The 19,282-nt window shown below is 34.8% G+C and overlaps 1 protein-coding gene across 1 annotated transcript in view; it reads left to right on the top strand.

The window, feature by feature from the left end:
* ENPP3 (ectonucleotide pyrophosphatase/phosphodiesterase 3) overlaps window positions 1-9,163 on the top strand; it is an 88,496-nt gene extending 79,333 nt beyond the window's left edge. Inside the window, exons 22-25 of the mRNA XM_061206787.1 lie at window positions 280-357; window positions 1,097-1,229; window positions 2,816-2,972; window positions 8,898-9,163. Coding sequence (XP_061062770.1) covers window positions 280-357; window positions 1,097-1,229; window positions 2,816-2,972; window positions 8,898-9,068 — 539 coding nt within the window. The 3' untranslated portion in view covers window positions 9,069-9,163. The remainder of the gene's footprint in view (window positions 1-279; window positions 358-1,096; window positions 1,230-2,815; window positions 2,973-8,897) is intronic.
* The last annotated feature ends 10,119 nt before the right edge of the window (window positions 9,164-19,282 follow it).

The raw sequence follows: 19,282 nt of genomic DNA, 5'->3' as shown, positions 1-19,282 counted from the left end.
GACATCTTCAAAGACACTATTTTCCTACCTATCACATTCAGAGGTAATGAGGGGTTAGGACATGGACCTATCTTCTTGAGGGTCACCAGCCCACTATAGGTATCAATCAAATGCATAAAACTGCCTGCATTATTGATGACTTCCACTGGAGAGTGCTTTGTATCTCTGTGTTTTGTGTGTTAATAAATTTACATTAGTATGTAATACTAATGGGCCTATTATGTAGAATGTCATACTTTCTCTTATAGCTAGATTTAATAAAATTCATTTGTTTTGCAGCAAACAATAGAACTTCTGATAGTCAATATGATGCTTTAATTACAAGTAATTTGGTCCCTATGTATGAAGCATTCAAAAGTAAGTATATACTTAGATTATTAATTTTAAAATACCCAAGTGACTCCTTGAACTTCTAAACTAAACACATCTTTTATTGCAATTTTTTCCTGTTACCAGTCATTTTGTTCTAATTTTTTGTTTTGGCCACACCTTGTGGCATGCGGGATATTAGTTCCCCGACCAGGGATTGAACCCGCGCCCCCTGCAGTGGAAGCATGGAGTCTTAACCACTGGACCGCCAGGGAAGTCCCTGTTCTAATGTTTTAAATATTGAGACAGGAAGGATGTCTAACGTAAATTCTTTCCAACTTACTTCAACTTTGGGTGACTTGTTGCTAGAATTTTGATAATTTTTTAATCCTAATTTTACTGTAAAGAGCTAACCACAAAAGAAAATTTTACTGATACTCACCATAAGTAAATGAAGAGTGTTTGTCCCTAGAGTCACAATTAATAAGGCAGTATGTGTGTTCTGACCATTTTTTAATACAGTCCCCAAAGCAACTCAGCCCTAGGGAGGCATTTGGAGACATATTTAACTGTGATTTCGAGACTGTAACTACATCAACAACAAAAAGCTATCATGAATGTGGCTGTTTATTTTTGTCGCATGGATTATTTTGCAGTATTACTCAATGACCACTGACAAGTATTAAAGCAGAATTGGATGCTATTTAAATGGACCTGTTTATAATAGAAAATATTTCCATGTTCAATAGAGGCAGACATTTTTAACGCTTTATTCTTTTATTTTTAGCAATGTGGAATTACTTCCATAATGTTCTTCTTGTAAAACATGCCATGGAAAGAAATGGAGTGAATGTGGTTAGTGGACCAATATTTGATTATAATTACGATGGTCATTTTGATGCTCCAGATGAAATTACAGAGTAAGTAATTAGAAACCAAATGGACTTTTGATTTGGCAGTAGGGTATCATAAGGGGAAACCTCAATATTTAAAATTAAAGCTCAGTATTCTAAACATTACATAACATATTTGTATAGAGATGCAATTGTTGACTATTTTCAACTAGTCTATCTAAATATCTAAACAAAAAGTTTTTGTGGCAAAGATTTAAACTAATAGGCAAAGAAAAAAATGTCCAGGAATAGTTTAGCAAAATTTTTATTTGGAAAATTTCTAAACTAATGTGAAAGGGAAAACGTGGTTTTGTCAAGGTTAAGGAGGTAGGGAAGACTCACTGTGCTATCAGTAAATAGAGAACCAGTTCAGCAATAAATAAAAAAAATCAAGAAGTGACTATTCAAAATACTGCCCAATATTTTGGATAGTGGATGATTCATAAAAGTATCTCCCAGGAGATAGTGTAGGCTTCCTATAGAAAACTAGTCCTACTAAACTGTACATCTTTGTACTAAACCTGGTCATACATGTTGCTAAGAATTACTTTTGAACCCAGCACACAGGAATAGAGAGTTTTAGAAGTGTCATCCATGATTTCTCTTTATTATCAAAATGGGCAGTACTAAACTATTGTACTGTCTAAGCCTAGATTATGTAAAGCAATGATTTCTACTGATAAGATAACATTCATGATCACTAAGTGTGTGGCCTTAAATTTTGTTTGCCTTGTCCTTATTTCAGTGTTTATTGATCCTGTCTTCCACCATTTAATAATCCTAGCAAACAATTTGATAGCACTTTACTCCATGCTAGGTATGCTTCTAAGAATTTACAGATACTTTATTTAATCTGAAAAACATCCCCATGTTAGATTCCATTAGTTCCCATTTAGAAAAGGAAACTGAGGCACAGAGAGGTTAACTAACTTGTCTAAGTTCCAAAGCTAAGTAGTAAAGCCAGAACCCAGACAGTCTAGCTCTGATTCTAAATCACAGTAATACATTACTACTTCTACCAGTTCATTTTCCTTTTAGTGGACTCATACTAATAGCTTACCTTTATTTTGCACTTGAAACTTTTAAAAGCACTTTCACATTTGTTATCTGAGACTAAAGGACTGTCATATCGGTTGTATGGATTTGTCCCCGTCTATGCTGCGAAGTTGGTAGCATAGGAAAACCTCCATGTTAAAGTTGAGGAAACTTAGAAAGTCACAGACTATTAGAGGATTAGTACACATCCAAACGTCTAGTAGAAGTGCGCAGCTAGAGTTGAAATCCCAGCTCCTTCATTTCCAGCCCCTGCTCTATTAGGAAACATCACTGTGATGTATAAGTCAACAAAGCTGGGAGGCAGAATACCATGCTCTGCTTTTCATTGTATTTTAATATTTTCCCATGATGTTAAAATGACCAGGCTTGGACTTCTATAAATCTTGATTCAGGCTCATTAAGGTTTAAAAATGTGTGGTAAGATTTTGTATTTTCTATTTATTTACTTTCTTTTACTATAATTTTACTTTGACATTTCTTTAAAAATATATAAAGACATTTCTAATCTTCAGAAGCAAAAGTATAATAACATCAAATCTTTTCAATTATGTTTTTAGATATGTAGTCAACACCAGTGTTCCCATCCCAACACACTACTTCGTGGTGTTGACCAGTTGTAAAAATAAGAGCCAAACCCCTGACGCCTGCCCTGGGTGGTTGGACGTCTTACCCTTTGTCATCCCTCACCGACCTACCAACGTGGAGAGCTGTCCCGTGAGTATGCTCCTGGAGAGGCCCTGGGCCCTGAGAAAATGATTAGTCAGAGCTCATCTGGGCTTTCATAAAAGTGGCTCTGACTACAGTATATTTTTTAGGTGTTTCATGGGTTAGAGTTGTAGTAAATATGACCTCAGTTTTGAACTTTTCCTTAGACTGTTGATCTCTATGTAATTAATATCAATTTAAATATGTATATGCTTACATGAACATGTGTTTATATATGCATGTCATATATTTTATTTAGATATATTTTATTCACATTCACTAATAAGGAAAGGGGTTGTATCTTATTAGGCTTTTTATTCTGAATGCAAGCCTTAAGGTTCTGTCCCAAAGTTGGCACTAAATTAATGTTTCTTAAATGAATATGTAAATATAAAAATTCCATCAACTTGAAACATGAGGTCTGAAAATACATATATATATAGTGTGTATATATATGTGTATATATATTTACCTAAATACATATATATATTTACAAAATAAGTTAGTTCGAATAACATTCCTTTTTTAACATCATGTATTAGGCCACCTCAAAACCTTTTGGATCAAGGCAAATTATATGTAAATAGTTACTTCAACTTCATATATGTTCTTTATAGAAAAACATATGAATTCTGGTAATTGGGTTTTACTGAAGTCATTCAGCTAATATATTGAATACCTATTAAGTAAACAGTATCATGATAGAAGCTTTTTCGAATGCACCAAGGAAGAATACATTGTCTCTGCCCTCAAGGAGTTCATATATAACTTTGATATATAAATGAGATACAGACACATAAATGGGCCAGTCGATCATATAAGAATTATTTTAAAAATTAGAAGTAAGAGACATTACAAAGTTGGGATTCGTTGTCAAATACTGTTGTAAGTATTTAGTGTTTCAAATTCAAAACACTTTTGGCTGGAATAACCAATAAAGGTTACATAAATTGAGGTGGGAGTAGGGCTGGGCCCTGAAGGATGGGCAGAATTTGAACAGATTGAAAGGATTAAGAAGACTCTTCTGTGGAGGAAATGAAGAAGGGAGGAACTTGGCAACTGGCTGGATGCAAGAGCTAAAGGAAAAGGGAGACTCAAAGCTGAATCAGAGATTTTAAATACAGGTAATTAGGGGAAAAAAAAGAGGGAAGTTAGGAATGAGAATTATTTTGGCAGGTAGGTAGGATAATTAAGTGTAGGCACACCTGGTTTGTAGAAATGGGCGTTCACATGGAAAACCCCATGGGCTAGTAGAGATGGAAATTAAAGCTTAGGTTCTAAGCCAGGTTGAGATTCATCTCTATTTCAGGTGTTCAACACATAACTGCCTTCACCATACTGTGTGCTATGGGCAATACACAGATAAATCAGATATGAATTCTAGCAAAAAAGGCTCATAGTCTATCACTTAGAAGCCTAGTAAAATAAAAGAAAGAAAAATAAGTGGCACAAAGTGGGACAGATAAAATGTAGTAGGACTTCAAAGGAAAAATACTTTCTGGTAAGGAAGGTGACATTCTAGCTGAGTCTTGAAGATAGGATTTGAACTTGAGTGTTGAATGGTTGCTTTCAGTGACGCAAGATGGATGGCAAAGTTTAGAGGCTAAGCAGTGGGTCACTCATAGTCCTAGAATGAGGAAGAGTTTCCAAACAAGAAGCTATCAGGAGATGTTGTGTAGTTGAATCTCTTCCTATTTGTCCTGTCAGAAGTTTATTTAGTCGAGACAAGGGGAAGCCGTCCTTCTTCACTTCCTCTTCCAGTGGCAGACTTTGGTGACTGATACGGTGTGGTGCTCTTTTCCACTGAATCAGGAATAAATAGTTCTTTATCATAGAGGTTCTAGGTAGCCATTTTTGATTGGTTAGAATGGGTGCGAAAAGAAGAAATGATTTGCTATCCCTGGTCTAGGCCCTTATTGTCTTCTATCAGGACTTTTGAAAATGAATCTTAAGTAGTTTTACTATCTCCTGTCCTCCTCCCCTTCACCTTTGTATTTCACTATCAAGTTGCTCATCTTAAAATTTAGTTTTTCATGACGATATCCTTTCTCATCCATTTGATTATCTATCTACCCTGAATAAAACTACAAAAATAAACAAACAAAAATCTCCCAGCCTGTACTTAAGGCTCTTCACCATTTACCCTCAGTTGACTTTGCAGACCCAAGTTCCAGGCCAACTGAGCTTCTTGAAATTACTTGAACACCCCTTGATTTTCCCTACCTCCATGTTCTTGCTCATGCTCTTCTGTCTTCTAGAATGCCCTTCTTTTCCATCTGCTAAAAATTCCACCTACACTTCAAGGTAAAGTACAAACGGTATGAAGCTTTCCCTGAACATCCAATGTGGAGATGATCTCAAAATTAACAGGGCATCATCTCTATTGAATAAGACATGATCACTAATAAATTGGACATATTCCAAAATGTTAAGGAATTGGCAGTATAGTAATCAGGCTATGATATCTATAAAGATAACTATGAGGCATAATATGATGAGTATGAAACAAACTTAAACCAAGCTATAATTATAAGAGAGATTGTGACATTAATAAGATGTGACTGTCAATTAGATATAGGGAGGGAAGAGAGGATGATAGAGCCAAAGGTGACGGAAAATTTAGGCGTGATTGGCCAGGAAATATATAAGACAATCAGTTTTTTTGGGAAGGATACATTTGCTGTTGGTGGTCTTCCGATTAAGAAACTAGTTGAATATCTAGGAGGGTATGTGAGAAGCAGTATAGAATAGAATGCAAATGCATGAGTTTTGGAGTTGGATATCTGGGTTCAGTTACTGATTTGGCCTCTTTGGGTAAACAACTGAGTGTCACTTTCTTCAAATGTATAAAAAACTCACCCCCTCATGATGTTGTTTTGAAAATTAAATAAGATATTTCATATAAACCCCTAAGAATTCTAAATAAATAGTAAGCAAATGGTAGCCATTATAAAGAAATCACATGTTTTAAGGAATTACATTCTAAAGTCAACATAAAGTGAAATTGTTTACAGATAAAATCACCCAGAATCAAATCACCCACAAAGTACTGTACATACACAAGCTGTACCTTAATAAGTGCAATTCAGCCAACATTTCCACCAGCATTAGAACAGGTAATTGTGCTTTAAGCACCCAATGAAATAGACTTTCTTTAAGGGTCATGTTGTATGAAAATTCTGCACTTTTAAATATTCTAATCACTGAGTGGAGGGAAGGTACTCGCACTATAAAATGTTTAAGGGAACAGATACCAGTTGTAGAAATGGTAGATTCACAATTCCACCTCACACTTGATGTAGGGAACTAGATTCTTATTTCCTTATTTATTTTCTGTCTTCCTTTGTTCTTCCATCATTTCTTTCCTCCTCCTTTTTCTTTTTTTCCCTCAACTTTGTATTGCTGAATTCCTGTCAGATAAATGAGAACGCTGCCATAACTCCAAGTGACTATCATTATTGTAACTTAGTATATATAGGAAATACAATTGGGGGTACACAGTTGTACTGTAAATAGAATTAGGGGTAGACAGTACAGGTATGGAACTTGGAAGAGAACAGAACTATAGAGATAGATTTGGTATTAAATCATGGGAGTGAAATAAAATTTCCAAAGGGAAGAAAATAGAGAGAAGAGATCCAAAGATCAGATGGAGGGAAATGTCTATTCTTCCAGGATGGAGAAAACTAAAGTCAGCTGAGGAAACAGAAGGTGTCATCAAACAAGTAAGCAGGGCTATGGAAGACAAAGAAGGAAATTTCAGAAGCTTGGGGTAATAGCTAAGTGAAAGGTCTACAAAAATTCTACTCAGTTAGGTCATCCTTGACAAAATGGTTTCACTAGTGTGACGGCAGTGATAACGAGACTGTAAGTGAATAAGGAAGAGATTAAGGAGGTGGTTAGGGGAGAAAAGTACTGAAACTGGTATCACCTCAAAAAACTAACAAATTGAGTTGTATTTTAGGTGTATACAATACTTCTATTTATGCAACGGGTCTAATACATATGTAATCAATCAATAAATTATATATATATATAAATCTAAAAGCATATATTTAAATATGGCTCATAAAAACTCAATATACACAAGGCTTTTATTCTCTTGGGATGCAGTGGTACAGCTAGAGCAGTTGTCTACAGCTGGCTTTTGTTCACATTGGCTGGTGCTGGTGAGCTATCTGATATGGAATAGCTTGAGTATCACCCCTGCCTAGTTATAATTATGTTGTACTTAAGATCATTTAAGTACATTTCATTTCATTTAAGATCATTAAGATCATTTCTTTGCAGTTTTAAAAAAGTGGAGACTGTCAGGTGTTCCCTAAACATTCAGTTAGATGGATACCAAATAAGCTGGGAGAAAATAGAGTCATAAAAGCCACGGGGGGGGGGGAAACTTTATGAAAAAAGTCATCAAAACTATTAAATGTTACTAAAATGTGAAATAGTGCAGGCAAGAAAAAAAGACTGAATTGGATTCCCATTAGAAATATGAGTTAATATTAGTACATCACATATTTATTTTAAAAAATAATAACTCACCTCATGAATCTCACATGGAGAAATACTTTAGAGGTTCGAAACAAACAGTGATTTCGTCTTATACTTCCTCTGGCTCAAATAGTAGCTGCCTATTTTAATCTTGCATATTTAAAAAACAAGTGAACCAGTATGCTGAAGTTAACTGAAAGTCATTTAAGCAGACCCATCTAATTAAACAAACTTGTAAACTTTCTTACTTTTAAAAAATTTAACTGGAAATTTAGCAATATCATATGAATATCAGAAAATTAATAAATAAAGAATAAGGAATTTCACAGAAATCCATGGCTCTAAATTATTGCACTAACCTTTATATATACAGTATATATAGTATAAAAATTGTTTTTACTATACTATTTATTATACTATTTTTAACTATACTGTTTTTTATATGTAGTTAAAAACCTATTGAAAGTCAAATGGCCAAGAAATATCTGAAAAGATACTCAGTCAAACTCAGGGTAATAACACTTAAACAGGGATAAAGCATTATTTCACATCATGGTTTGGTAAGGATGTGGGGAAATGGGGATTATCCTCCATTGCCAATGGAACTATAAATTGGTATAAACACTTTCAGGAGTGCTAGGTTTAATATCTGGTAAAGTTAAAGTTACATGTACTCTATGACCCAGCAATTCCATTTCTATATCCTAGAAACTCATGTTCTTGAACACAGAAGACATGTGGTAATTTATCATGACACTATTATTTATAATGCCAAAAATACTAGCAATACGGCAATGAAAAAAATAAACTGTGCTACCACAAACCATAGCTAAAAACAAATGATTTAACTAGATCTAGATATTTCACTCTGAATAGATTACAAACATAATAGTGAATGAAAAAGTAATTATAGAATGCCACTTACATGATTTCTATAAATTTGAAAACATAAATCAATGCTATATATTGTATACTGATGTGCAGTAAAAGTGTAAAAACACAGACTGGATTCACATTGACTCATGATAACGACTAACTCTGAGTAGAGGCATGTGGGGACTTAACTTCATCTTTAATGTCTCAGTTTTAAAAAAAATTTGTATCTGAAATATAAAAATGGCTGTACTTTATGACTTTATGGCAGTCTGTATTTGTTATAGTATACTTTGTACTTTTTCTTTTTCTTTTAATATACAACAAAACTTAGCTGTATCAAATTAAGATTTAAGGCAATAAAAACCACAGGAACAAACACTGAATCATTATGTTGTACACTTAAAACTAATAGAATGCTGTTTATGTCAATTATACCTCAGTAAAAAAACAAAAACAACAACAACCAAAAAAACACAGGAAAAAGGACAACTTCTAAGTAATAAAAGATCTTTCTGTTAATGAAAAATCATGCCCCAGGGAAAATAGTCTTTTGTTTTTCTTTTTCAGGAAAATAAACCAGAAGCTCTTTGGATTGAAGAAAGATTCAACGCACATGTTGCCCGGGTCCGTGATGTGGAACTTCTTACTGGGCTTGACTTTTATCAGGAAAAATCACAGCCTGTCTCTGAAATTTTGCAACTAAAGACATATTTGCCCACATTTGAAACCATTATTTAACTTAATATATAAAACAACTTTGGCAAACTGCAAATGATTTTTTCTGCTGAAGAATGTAAAACAAAGTTTTCTATTTTTCCTTAACTCCTCTAAAAGCCATGTTGTATAATTTTCATTATTCTCTTCTCTTTTTCATTTCAATAAAAATATATTATTTTAAAGTTACACTTTTTTTGCCAGAGATTGTGCTATGTTGTTCCTTCCTTATTATATTTATTATCTCTCTTATAATCCTGGGCTATATTTTTCTTCCCAGCATTATCTAAATAGAAGGGAGAGTAGGAGAAGTAGGTCTCCCTTTTGAATCAGTTCTACATCAGTTTTGTTATAAAACTTTTCATACTTGGCAATCAGGCAATATTTATTAAAATAAAAAGTACACATTACCTTTATTCAGTAATTTCATTTGTAAAAGTGGTGCCAACAGATATACTTTGCACAAATGCATGAAAATATCATCTTTTACGAAGACCGGAAAATAACCTAAAAGACTTGTTGAGCAAATTATGGTGTTTATTTAAGCAAACAATGGAATGCAATTCCACTACTATAAAGAAAGAAGTTGATCTACATATTGACTGTATGACTATTGTTAAATGAAGAGAAGTGGTAGAATAGCATGTATAGTATACTATCATTTTTCAGGGGCTAGCAAAACTTCTCTTTAAGTGCTGGATAATAGAATTTTTCAGGCTGTACAGACTCTGCTGCAACTAATTAACTCTGCCATTACATCAAGGAAGTAGTCATAGATAATATGTAAAAGGAATTGGAGTAACTTGTTTCCAATAAAACTTTATTTACAAAAGTAGTTGGGGGGCTAGAGTTGGCCCATGGTCTGAAGTTTGTCAACCTTGATTTGTACACTAAAGCCAGGGTGGAGAGAGGCAGGAATTAATACTAAGAGACAGAGGGAGATAAAATTTTTATCTTGTGACTTTTGGCATTGCATAAAAATTTTTAAAAACGATATATGTATCTCTTTAATTTTTCAAAATGTGATTATTAAGCAAAGAGATCCCAGTACTCATTTGGGAGGCAATACCATTGGTCAGATTTTTGGATTTGCAGACTGGCAATGTTCCAGATTCATTTCTGATATATATAGACCAGTTCATACAGGGGACACAGGCTTTGCTGGTGAGAAAAAAATCTTGTGGCACAAGCTTCAAAAAAACAAACAATTTCTATTAGGACTTCAATGGAATTATGGTCATTAATTACAAATAATTTAAATATTAGCTTAGGGCTACTGGGGTTTTTTTTTTAACTCTACTTATAGAGTGAGTTTTAAAATGTGCAATTCAGAGAAGCTGAAAGACAAGACAAAAATTGGAAACTATTTCCAGCTATGTGCCAAAAATGTTGATGCCCTGTATATAGATAGAATTCCTCCAGTCAGTGGTCCCCTGCCCCACTGTGGCCTGGAAACTAGATAAGATAACCTGGAATTTAGACTCCACTTTGGGGGGAGACAAGTGAAGGATGGTTACAGCCTTGAACTGAGTTTAACTCTGGTTGCCCTCATTGCTTCTGAGTTTCTCTTAAAGCAACTAAATTGTTTTTGATATCAGATCAAATGGGTGCTCAACATAGAAATAAAAATTTCAGTCAGAGAAACATTAAAATTGCATATTTTGCATAGAGATTGTGTAATTTTTTTTTTGGTATAATCTTATCCCATTAAAAAGAAATATGTATGTGTAAAATCATTCTGAAGGAAAGACACCACTGATTTAACAATTCATGGAATTACAGGGGATTTACAATCGTTACTTTATAACTTTCAGTATGTAGCCTACTTTTTAAATAATGATCTTGTCTTATTTTAATAATCTGAAAATGTAAATAATAAAGTTAGTTGCATTTAAAAAATACTTATTTAGAAAGAACTTCAAAGATACAGAGAAGTTGTGAGAATAGTATAAAGAACTCTGTATAACCTTCAGCCATCTTCACTGATTGTTAATATTCTCTCTATGTATGTTTATGGATAGCTTTATTTTTTTCCCTGAACTTTCTGAGAGTACACTGGAGTCATTAGGCCCATTTACCCCCCCAGAACTTTAAGGTGTATCTCCTAAGATCAAGGACATTAAGTCACACAACCACAGTCAGGAAGTTTAATGTTGATACAATATCATTATTTAATTTCCAGATCAAATTTAATTTTTTCTCATTTTCAATAATGTCCTTTAAAATATTTTATTTTCTGGGATGCAAAACAGAATCATGCATTGCATTAAGTTTTCTTTCCTCTTTGGTACAACAGTTCCTCAGCCTTTACCAAATAATGTCAACGTTTTGAAGAGTCCAGGCTATTTATTTTGTAGGCTGTCCCTCAGTTTGGGTTTGTCTGATATGTCCTTATGATTGGATCCATGTTTTGCAGTTTTGGCAGAAACACTACATCAGTGATAGTGTGTCCTTGGTGCTTCACTTCTGGAAGCACAAGATGTTCAATTTTGCCATTATTATTGATGCCAAATTTGGTCAGTTGGTTAAGTTGGTGTTCACCAGGTTTCTCTGCTGCAAAGATAGTACTTTCTCCTTATAATTTAGAAGTTATTAGTGGGGAGATACTCGAGCCCATATAAATATTCTGTTTCTCATTAAATTTTCACCTGTCTTTAGTATCCATTAATAATTCTTCCCTGATTCAATTTTTACTATGACAATTGCAAAAGGGTGATTTTAAAAACTGCCATTATTCCTTCTACATTTATTAGCTTTCTACTGTAAGGAAAAGCTTTCCCTTCTTATTTTTGTTTGTTTGTTTACTATTTGTTTCTTTTTTTAAATTTATTTTTATTTTTGGCTGCGTTGGGTCTTCGTTGCTGTGCGCGGGCTTTCTCTGGTTGCGGTGAGCGGGGGCTACTCTTCGTTGCCGTGCGCGGGCTTCTCATTGCGGTGGCTTCTCTTACTGCGGAGCACGGGCTCTAGGCCCGCGGCCTTCAGTAGTTGTGGCGCACGGGCTCAGCAGTTGTGGCACACGGGCTCTAGAGCGCAGGCTCAGTAGTTGTGGCACGTGGGCTTAGCTGCTCCGCAGCATGTGGGATCTTCCCGGACCAGGGCTCGAACCCGTGTCCCCTGTATTGGCAGGCGGATTCTTGACAACTGCGCCACCAGGGAAGCCCTATTATTTGTTTCTTGTTTATATAGACTCATGGATTCTTTTTTATTCCAATTGATTAAAATACACAGAATCATTGTTTAGTTAAGTACTCAAATTGCCCCAAATTTGGCCTGTGCAAGCTCCTACAGGTGGGTTCTTGTGTCCTTTTGACATATCCTCATTATTTTCTGAGCACTTCCTTACTTTCTGATACCAAAAATAATGTTTTAAGCTCATCTTGTACTTATCTGTGCTAACTCTGGAATCAGCCATTTCTCCAAGGAGCCCTGGTTCCATTTAGTGGGTGCTGGTGCCCTAATTACTTCTGGCGTATCATTGTATCTAGGCTCCTTTAGTCAACAAGAGTACAATCTATAGCTCCATCTCTTTGCCTATGTGTCTCTATTTATATCTCTATTTATATTTATAATTACATGTGTAAAATGCAATGAGTTCAATTACCATTCAGTACTACGTGGTTCTTTCTAACTCTTTCCCATTTCATAATGGTATCTTCCTTCTCCAACAGTGAGAAACTTGGTTCCCAACATTATCAACATATTTACTCATTTGCTCAATCCTATAATACAAAGAATGAAGGAATTACTAACCAACACCATTGAGAGAAACAAATCTACTAAGTAGAATTCAAGAAATGTTTTTAGTTCTTTGTGTCTCTAGACTAAAAATTTATAATCACAATTCTGTGTTCCAAAATAACTTGTATTAATTTTTCCCCCTTCAGTGTAGTTATGTTATTCTTTCATGGATCACGCCTTTGGTGTTGTATCTAAAATGTCATCACCATACCCAAGGCCATCTAGGTTTTCTGCTATGCTCTCTTCTAGGAGTTTATAATTTTGTGTTTTACATTTACGTCTATGATCCATTTGGAGTTAATTTTGTGAAGAGTGTAAGGTCTCTGTCTAGATTAATTTTTTTTCTTTGCACGTGGATGTCCACTTGTTCTAGCACCATTTGTTGAAAAGACTACCTTTGCTCCATTGTATTGCCTTCACTCCTTTGTCAAAATCTGTTGACTTCCATAGTTAATTAAGTCAATCTCCTATGTAAAGGCCTTTAACTGTTTCCAATATTTTGTAGTTACAAATATACAGCAATGAATAACCTAATCCATATGTAATTTTGTTCAAAGTGTATCTTCTGTGAAAATTCCTAGAAGTTGGTAAACATATATATGGCACTTTTATTTTTTAAAAATTAAAGTACTATATTGGCACAACTTTAATTCCTAAATTGGTATATTCAAAATCTGAATTTACTGAGATGTAGTTTTCCCCCACCAAGAATGGAAATAATTTATTTTTTCTAAATCATAAAAGAAACACATACTCATTGTAACACTATCCAAACTACATGTATATATTTATACTATTTAACTACATATATAAACATTTTATATATAAACTACACCTACATATAAAAAATATATAATATATATTACACATTATTAAAATCACACATAATCACATCAACCAATGATTATAACAGTTAAACTCTATTAATTCATGGCCCCTGGGCATAGCTCTCCTTTGAATGTAATATTTGAACATAGGATTTGGAGAAATGTCAATCCACATTACTTTGGTTCAGAGTCAAATGTTTTTCTCAGGTGAATTTCAAAATTTTCAGGAAAATACTTATGTTTTAAGGATTTAAAAAACCCTTTCTATCAGAAAATTTAACTTATTGGAGTAAGTCAGGAAATGACTACTTGATATTTCAATAAATGCCTTGATTTTTTACAAATTGGTACCCAAAATGTGTAGCTGAGAATTAATGGAGCCTTAGGTGGGTGTAGTAAGAATCCATGTTAGCATCCATGACCAGTCATCACCCCAAGTCTTCTTGAGTTATTTTTTGTCTTTTGGCCAATAGAACTATATCACCTCTCAGGTGATGCAGTTGTCTTTCCTTTTTATTCTGCTGACATCAAAGTATGTGATCAACTAAAGTTTTGACAAGTGCTTTGTATATAAATGATAATTTAATGCTACAGAATTACTTGCTTTTTAAATAGAGGAAACGCATATTACTTCTGGTTTTAGTTGTACGTGTTTTGGTAGACAGGCATATAAGAGGGACATTTTTGTGAGTTCCAATGTTACTGAATCAAGGATTACAATTAATTCTTGTTTGTAGAAAGAGAACATTCTAACCCAAATGGGGTCAGCTAAGGTCTTGGGAGCAGACTTGGAAAGAAGGGAAATTTTAAATGTTGGCTTATTTTCCAGATTTAGTTAAGATTATGGAAATTTATTTTTTCAGTGCCTTTCTCCGTTTGTCCTTCTCTTTTTATTCTTTCTTTCCTTCCTCTCTTTCTTCCTCTCTTTCTTTCTTTCTTTCTTCCTTCCTTCCTTTCTTTCTCTCTTTCTCTCTTTCTCTCTTTCTTTCTCTCTTTCTCTCTTTCTTTCTCTCTTTCTCTCTTTCTTTCTCTTTCTCTCTTTCTCTCTTTCTCTCTTTCTTTCTTTCTTTCTTTCTTCCCTTCCTTCCTTCCTTTCTTCCCTTCCCCTGCTCTTCCCTCCCCTCCCCTCCCCTCCTTCCCTCCCTTCCTCCTTTCCTTCCTTCCTTCCTTCTTTGCTTTCCTTTCATGGTTTTTAGTGCCATAGTCTGAATTAAGGAAGCTCAGATTCTGTTCTTCCACAAAACATCAGAAACAAATGAGTTTTCTGGGCAAGTAGAAGCAGATGGCTGGAGATGAATGGGATAAAGAGGTGTACCTATTTATGTGCCAAGAATTCATCTTTAGCCATTAATTTAGCTGGCATTTAGTATAAGAATGTCCATCAGTGTTTGATCATTTTAGAATGAGTACATGAAATTTCTCTCAGTCTATATTTATGCTTATAGATTTGACTGATCTTGATGCTATAAATCCCATCTGGTTTTGGCACTTGAGTTTATTTCCAAATTACATTTGGGTTCTTTGGAAATCTTCTTGCCCTAGGGACATCTCTTTCCTTCCTCCACCTCCATCCCCACCCCTGCATCACCACTACCCTACCACTACTGCTTGTCATCTGTTTACTTTGAGAGGGCTGGGCCTGGGAATGGAGACAGGACATAAACTGAAACAGTTTTCAAAAACACAAACAAGGCTGTTGGAAGAAACAACTTCCTTTTTACACAGCACCCTTGGAAGACCACAATCACTCCCTCAATCAGTGGACTCACGCTTGAACAAACTTCAAGACAGGAACAAACCTCAGCCTTCCAACGACAGAGGATTCATACAGTTCTGACTTGTCCCAAACCCACGTTGTAAACGTAGCTGAATAACAACTAGTAAATCATGACACCAGGCTTAGACCTAGGCTGGTTCTGTTATTCTACGATATTATGTTTCTCAGTGTGTAAATTAAAGATGCGTAGGTGTAGAAGAAATCTGGAGTGGCTAGCTAGTCCATCTCATATGGCTCACTCCACTAAAGTATAATGTTCCATACGTCTAAGGGATAAACAAAGACCTTAAACAATTTTTCCTGTTTCTAGAAATTAAGAAATTTTGCCTAATGATTTGCATAGTGTCTTCTCTATTTAATGTGTTAGCTGTAAAGTTTGTTTATAATAGTCTCCCAAGGAATCATCTCTTCTCTGTTGTGTTATGAGGTGGTAGTGAATTGATAAGACCATGAATTCCTAAGTTACAGACACCGGGCTTTAAATCCTGGCTTCCTAGCTGTGTGACCTGGAGCAAGTTTCTTAAACCTACAACTTAGTTTTCTCATCTGTAAAAGGGGAATCATTTAGTACCCACCTCATAGAGTTGTTATGAGGATTCAATAAGTTACCAGATCTAGAATATGTGCAACAGAGGCTCTGCCATGGTAACATTGCCCTCTCTCAATCACATAGAAAGCACTCTTCTTGAATGAACAAGGCAATTGTTTCTGCTTCACTTGGGTTTGGGCACAATTTCAGTGACTCAAATTTGTGGATTGTGTCAGGTTGATCTTTGCCCTGTGATTTGGAGGTTTGACTCCTATATTTCCTGCCAGGATGAGTTAGTCACATTAATAGCATCCTCCATTATGGTTTGTGGTTGCCCTGATCTTTAAATTTGGTCTGCCTCTATTACAGTCCTTATTCATTGGTTAGGTCCAAGAATATTTTTATAAGTTATCCACACATTAGCAATTTAAGGGGGAAGAAAAAGGAATGCTTAATCTTGTTACTCTGGGATACTGAAAAAACCGGAAACAGATTGTCCACAGTGGCTCTGATCAACTGGCTTTGGCAGTAGATTCATATGTTTCCTCCCGATCTGTCTGGATGTCATCTCAGAAAATGGACTTATTCTGATGATTTCAAAATCAGCTATCACCTCAGATTGTGACTTCAGTCTCTTACAGCATTTCAGCAGAGTTTTCCACAAATTAAAAACAGAAATTTAGAGTCAAATATGTAATCGATTACTTTGATACGAAATATCTTCCTCTCTTGCTGTCCCTTTGAGTCTGGAACCAACTACCTTTTCCTAGTCATTCAACAACACGTCTTGCCTGTTCAAGATCTTCTCATTAAATTTATTTATTCATCTAATGTTTACTGAGCTCCTACTATGTTCCAGACACTGTTCTAGAGGCTTTGGATAATCAGTGAACAAAATCAACAAAGATCCCTGCCCTTGAGAAGCTTATGTGCTAGTGAGAAAGACAAACAATAAATAATAGATACAACAAATAAGAAAATTAAATTATATATGTTAGAAAGAGATAAATGCTATGGATAAAAAGAAAAAATAAGGCAGAATAAAAAAGGACCAGGACAATAGGTAGTGGAAATGTGGAGGATAGTTTGCTAAAAATAATAAATAGTGTGGTCAGGGTAGGCCTCCTTGAGAAGGTGAGATCTGATAAAGAATTGCGGGAGATGACATGTTAGCCAGGCAGATGCATGGGGAAGCTATGAAGTAATGTGCCTGGTATGTTCAAGGAACAGTAGGAAGCCAGAATGGCTATTAAGAGAATTTTCTTTTCCCCTCAGACCTCTCATAACCATTTCCTGCGATACACAGTAAGAATAAAAAACTAGATAAAGGAGATTTGTTAAAAGTTGCCACCAAATCAAAAAAGTGATCAAATTTTTTTCTTTCAGTTCTGTTTGACACTCTGAGTCATTCTGTCCCAGAATAAAATCTTCTTGTAGGCAGAGACAATAATGAATGGGGCCTACCAAGTCCTAATTAGCAATAACAAGTCTGTTAGCTATAATAACCTCAAGTGTAACCCTGCATTTTACCACCTATTCGTATTAGGATAAACCAAATGAAATTGCCATTCTTGTAACTCAAAAACTACTAAACATTGACAATTTCATACGGTTTGACCTATACCCCATTTTGGTAACATTAAAATGACATGTGTTTCATTTTTGGCTAAAAAAACAAAATGAATAAATATTGATAACAGAAAAAAATTACATGAAGTGTATTGATTTTCAGAGATATACTTTGACATTGTCATGGAGTTTTAATTGTTTGCTTTATGAAACATTTTTAAATTCATAAGTGTATGTACCAAACACTTTCACGTATCTTCTCATTTAATCTGATATAGTTATGATTACTCCCAGTCCACATGTAACAAACCTGATAAGAATAGAGATTGAATTATTTCCTTGAAACCACAAAGTTACTAGAATGTTGAGCCAGGATTGGACTCCACGTTTTTTGATTCGAAGTCCAGTGCTCATTCCATTTTATCATAATTACAGTCTTTTACTATCAATTAATCAAGATATTGAAGGATACAAGAACTTAAAAACCCAGGTCTTGCCTTTAAGGAGCATCAGCTCCTTAAAAACCAGCCAGTGCAGTGTTTCCTAAGGTGATTTCTGTGGAATCCTAATCTACCGGTGTGACAGTTAATTTTATGTATTAGTTTGCCTGGGTCTATTCTGGGTATTTCTGTGAAGGTATTTTTGCCCCATTTAAATCTGTGGACTTTGAGAAAAGCAGATTGTTTTTCATAATGTGGTGGGCCTCATCCAATCAGTTGATGGACTGAATAGAACAAAAGTCTGCCGTCCTCAAGCAAGAGGGAATTCTCCAGAAGACTTCCTTAAGACTTCCCTTACAACATCAGCTCTTCGGCCTTGAACTGTATATTTGCTCCTCCCTGGGTCCCTAGAGTGTTGGCCCACCCTACAGACTTTGGACTTGCCAGCCTCCAAATTGTGTGAGCCAATCCTTAAAATCAATAAATCAATAAATATTATACATATTTAATATATATGTAATATATTATATATGTTATTTATATCTTATTCGTTCTGTTTCTCTAGAGAAACCTAATAGACCTGGAAAGCTCCACTACAAAACAGTCTATATGTTTAGAAAGTACTAAGCACTGTTATGTCCTTTGGAAATATACACAGTACACATTAATATACCAAAAGCTTCAAGGATTAGTTTTACTTAAAAAAAACTTTAATCAAAACAGAAAGTACCAGCAACCTATGCATATAGCTCTAGTGTTCTAAAGAATACATGTTGGTAAATGTGGAGCAACAAAGCCAATTTGTATAAACTAGTACTACATGGAAAGACCTGCCAGGTGCTTTAGGAAAAGCACAGGGGAGACGAAGTGTGCACAGTGGTCAGAGGCGGACTCTTGCACCACGTTGCGTGAACTCTGTGTGGTTCATTTTCATTGATAACGGGATAATTTAATGCCCATTGTAAGGATTAAGTGAAATAACACATGAAATATGCTTAGAAAAGTGAAAAGTGCTTCAATTATAGGTTGATACTTGCTCTGAAAATTTACAGCAAGCCTATAGGTCCCAATGTGATAGAATTCAGATGAGTCTTAAAAATTAGATTGCAGGAAAAAAAAGCATTTTCATGACCACGTAAAACAACCCATGAATTTTAAAATATAATTTTTTAAAGCACAGTAGAGGTACTATTAGACACATTATTGAGATTCAGTTACATTGTCAACTAGAGTCTTAGTGAAAGACTGGCTGATAGATCTTTGTTCTGTTCTGACGGACCTTAACTTCAGAACTTACGTTGACATCACTGTCTTTTAAAGTAGTTTTAGTGCATATATTGTATCACAATGATTTACTT

Source organism: Eubalaena glacialis, chromosome 12 (genome assembly GCF_028564815.1).
Source record: "Eubalaena glacialis isolate mEubGla1 chromosome 12, mEubGla1.1.hap2.+ XY, whole genome shotgun sequence".
In the NCBI taxonomy this organism is placed as follows: Eukaryota; Metazoa; Chordata; class Mammalia; order Artiodactyla; family Balaenidae; genus Eubalaena; species Eubalaena glacialis.
This window is presented reverse-complemented; position numbering and strand designations above follow the sequence as displayed.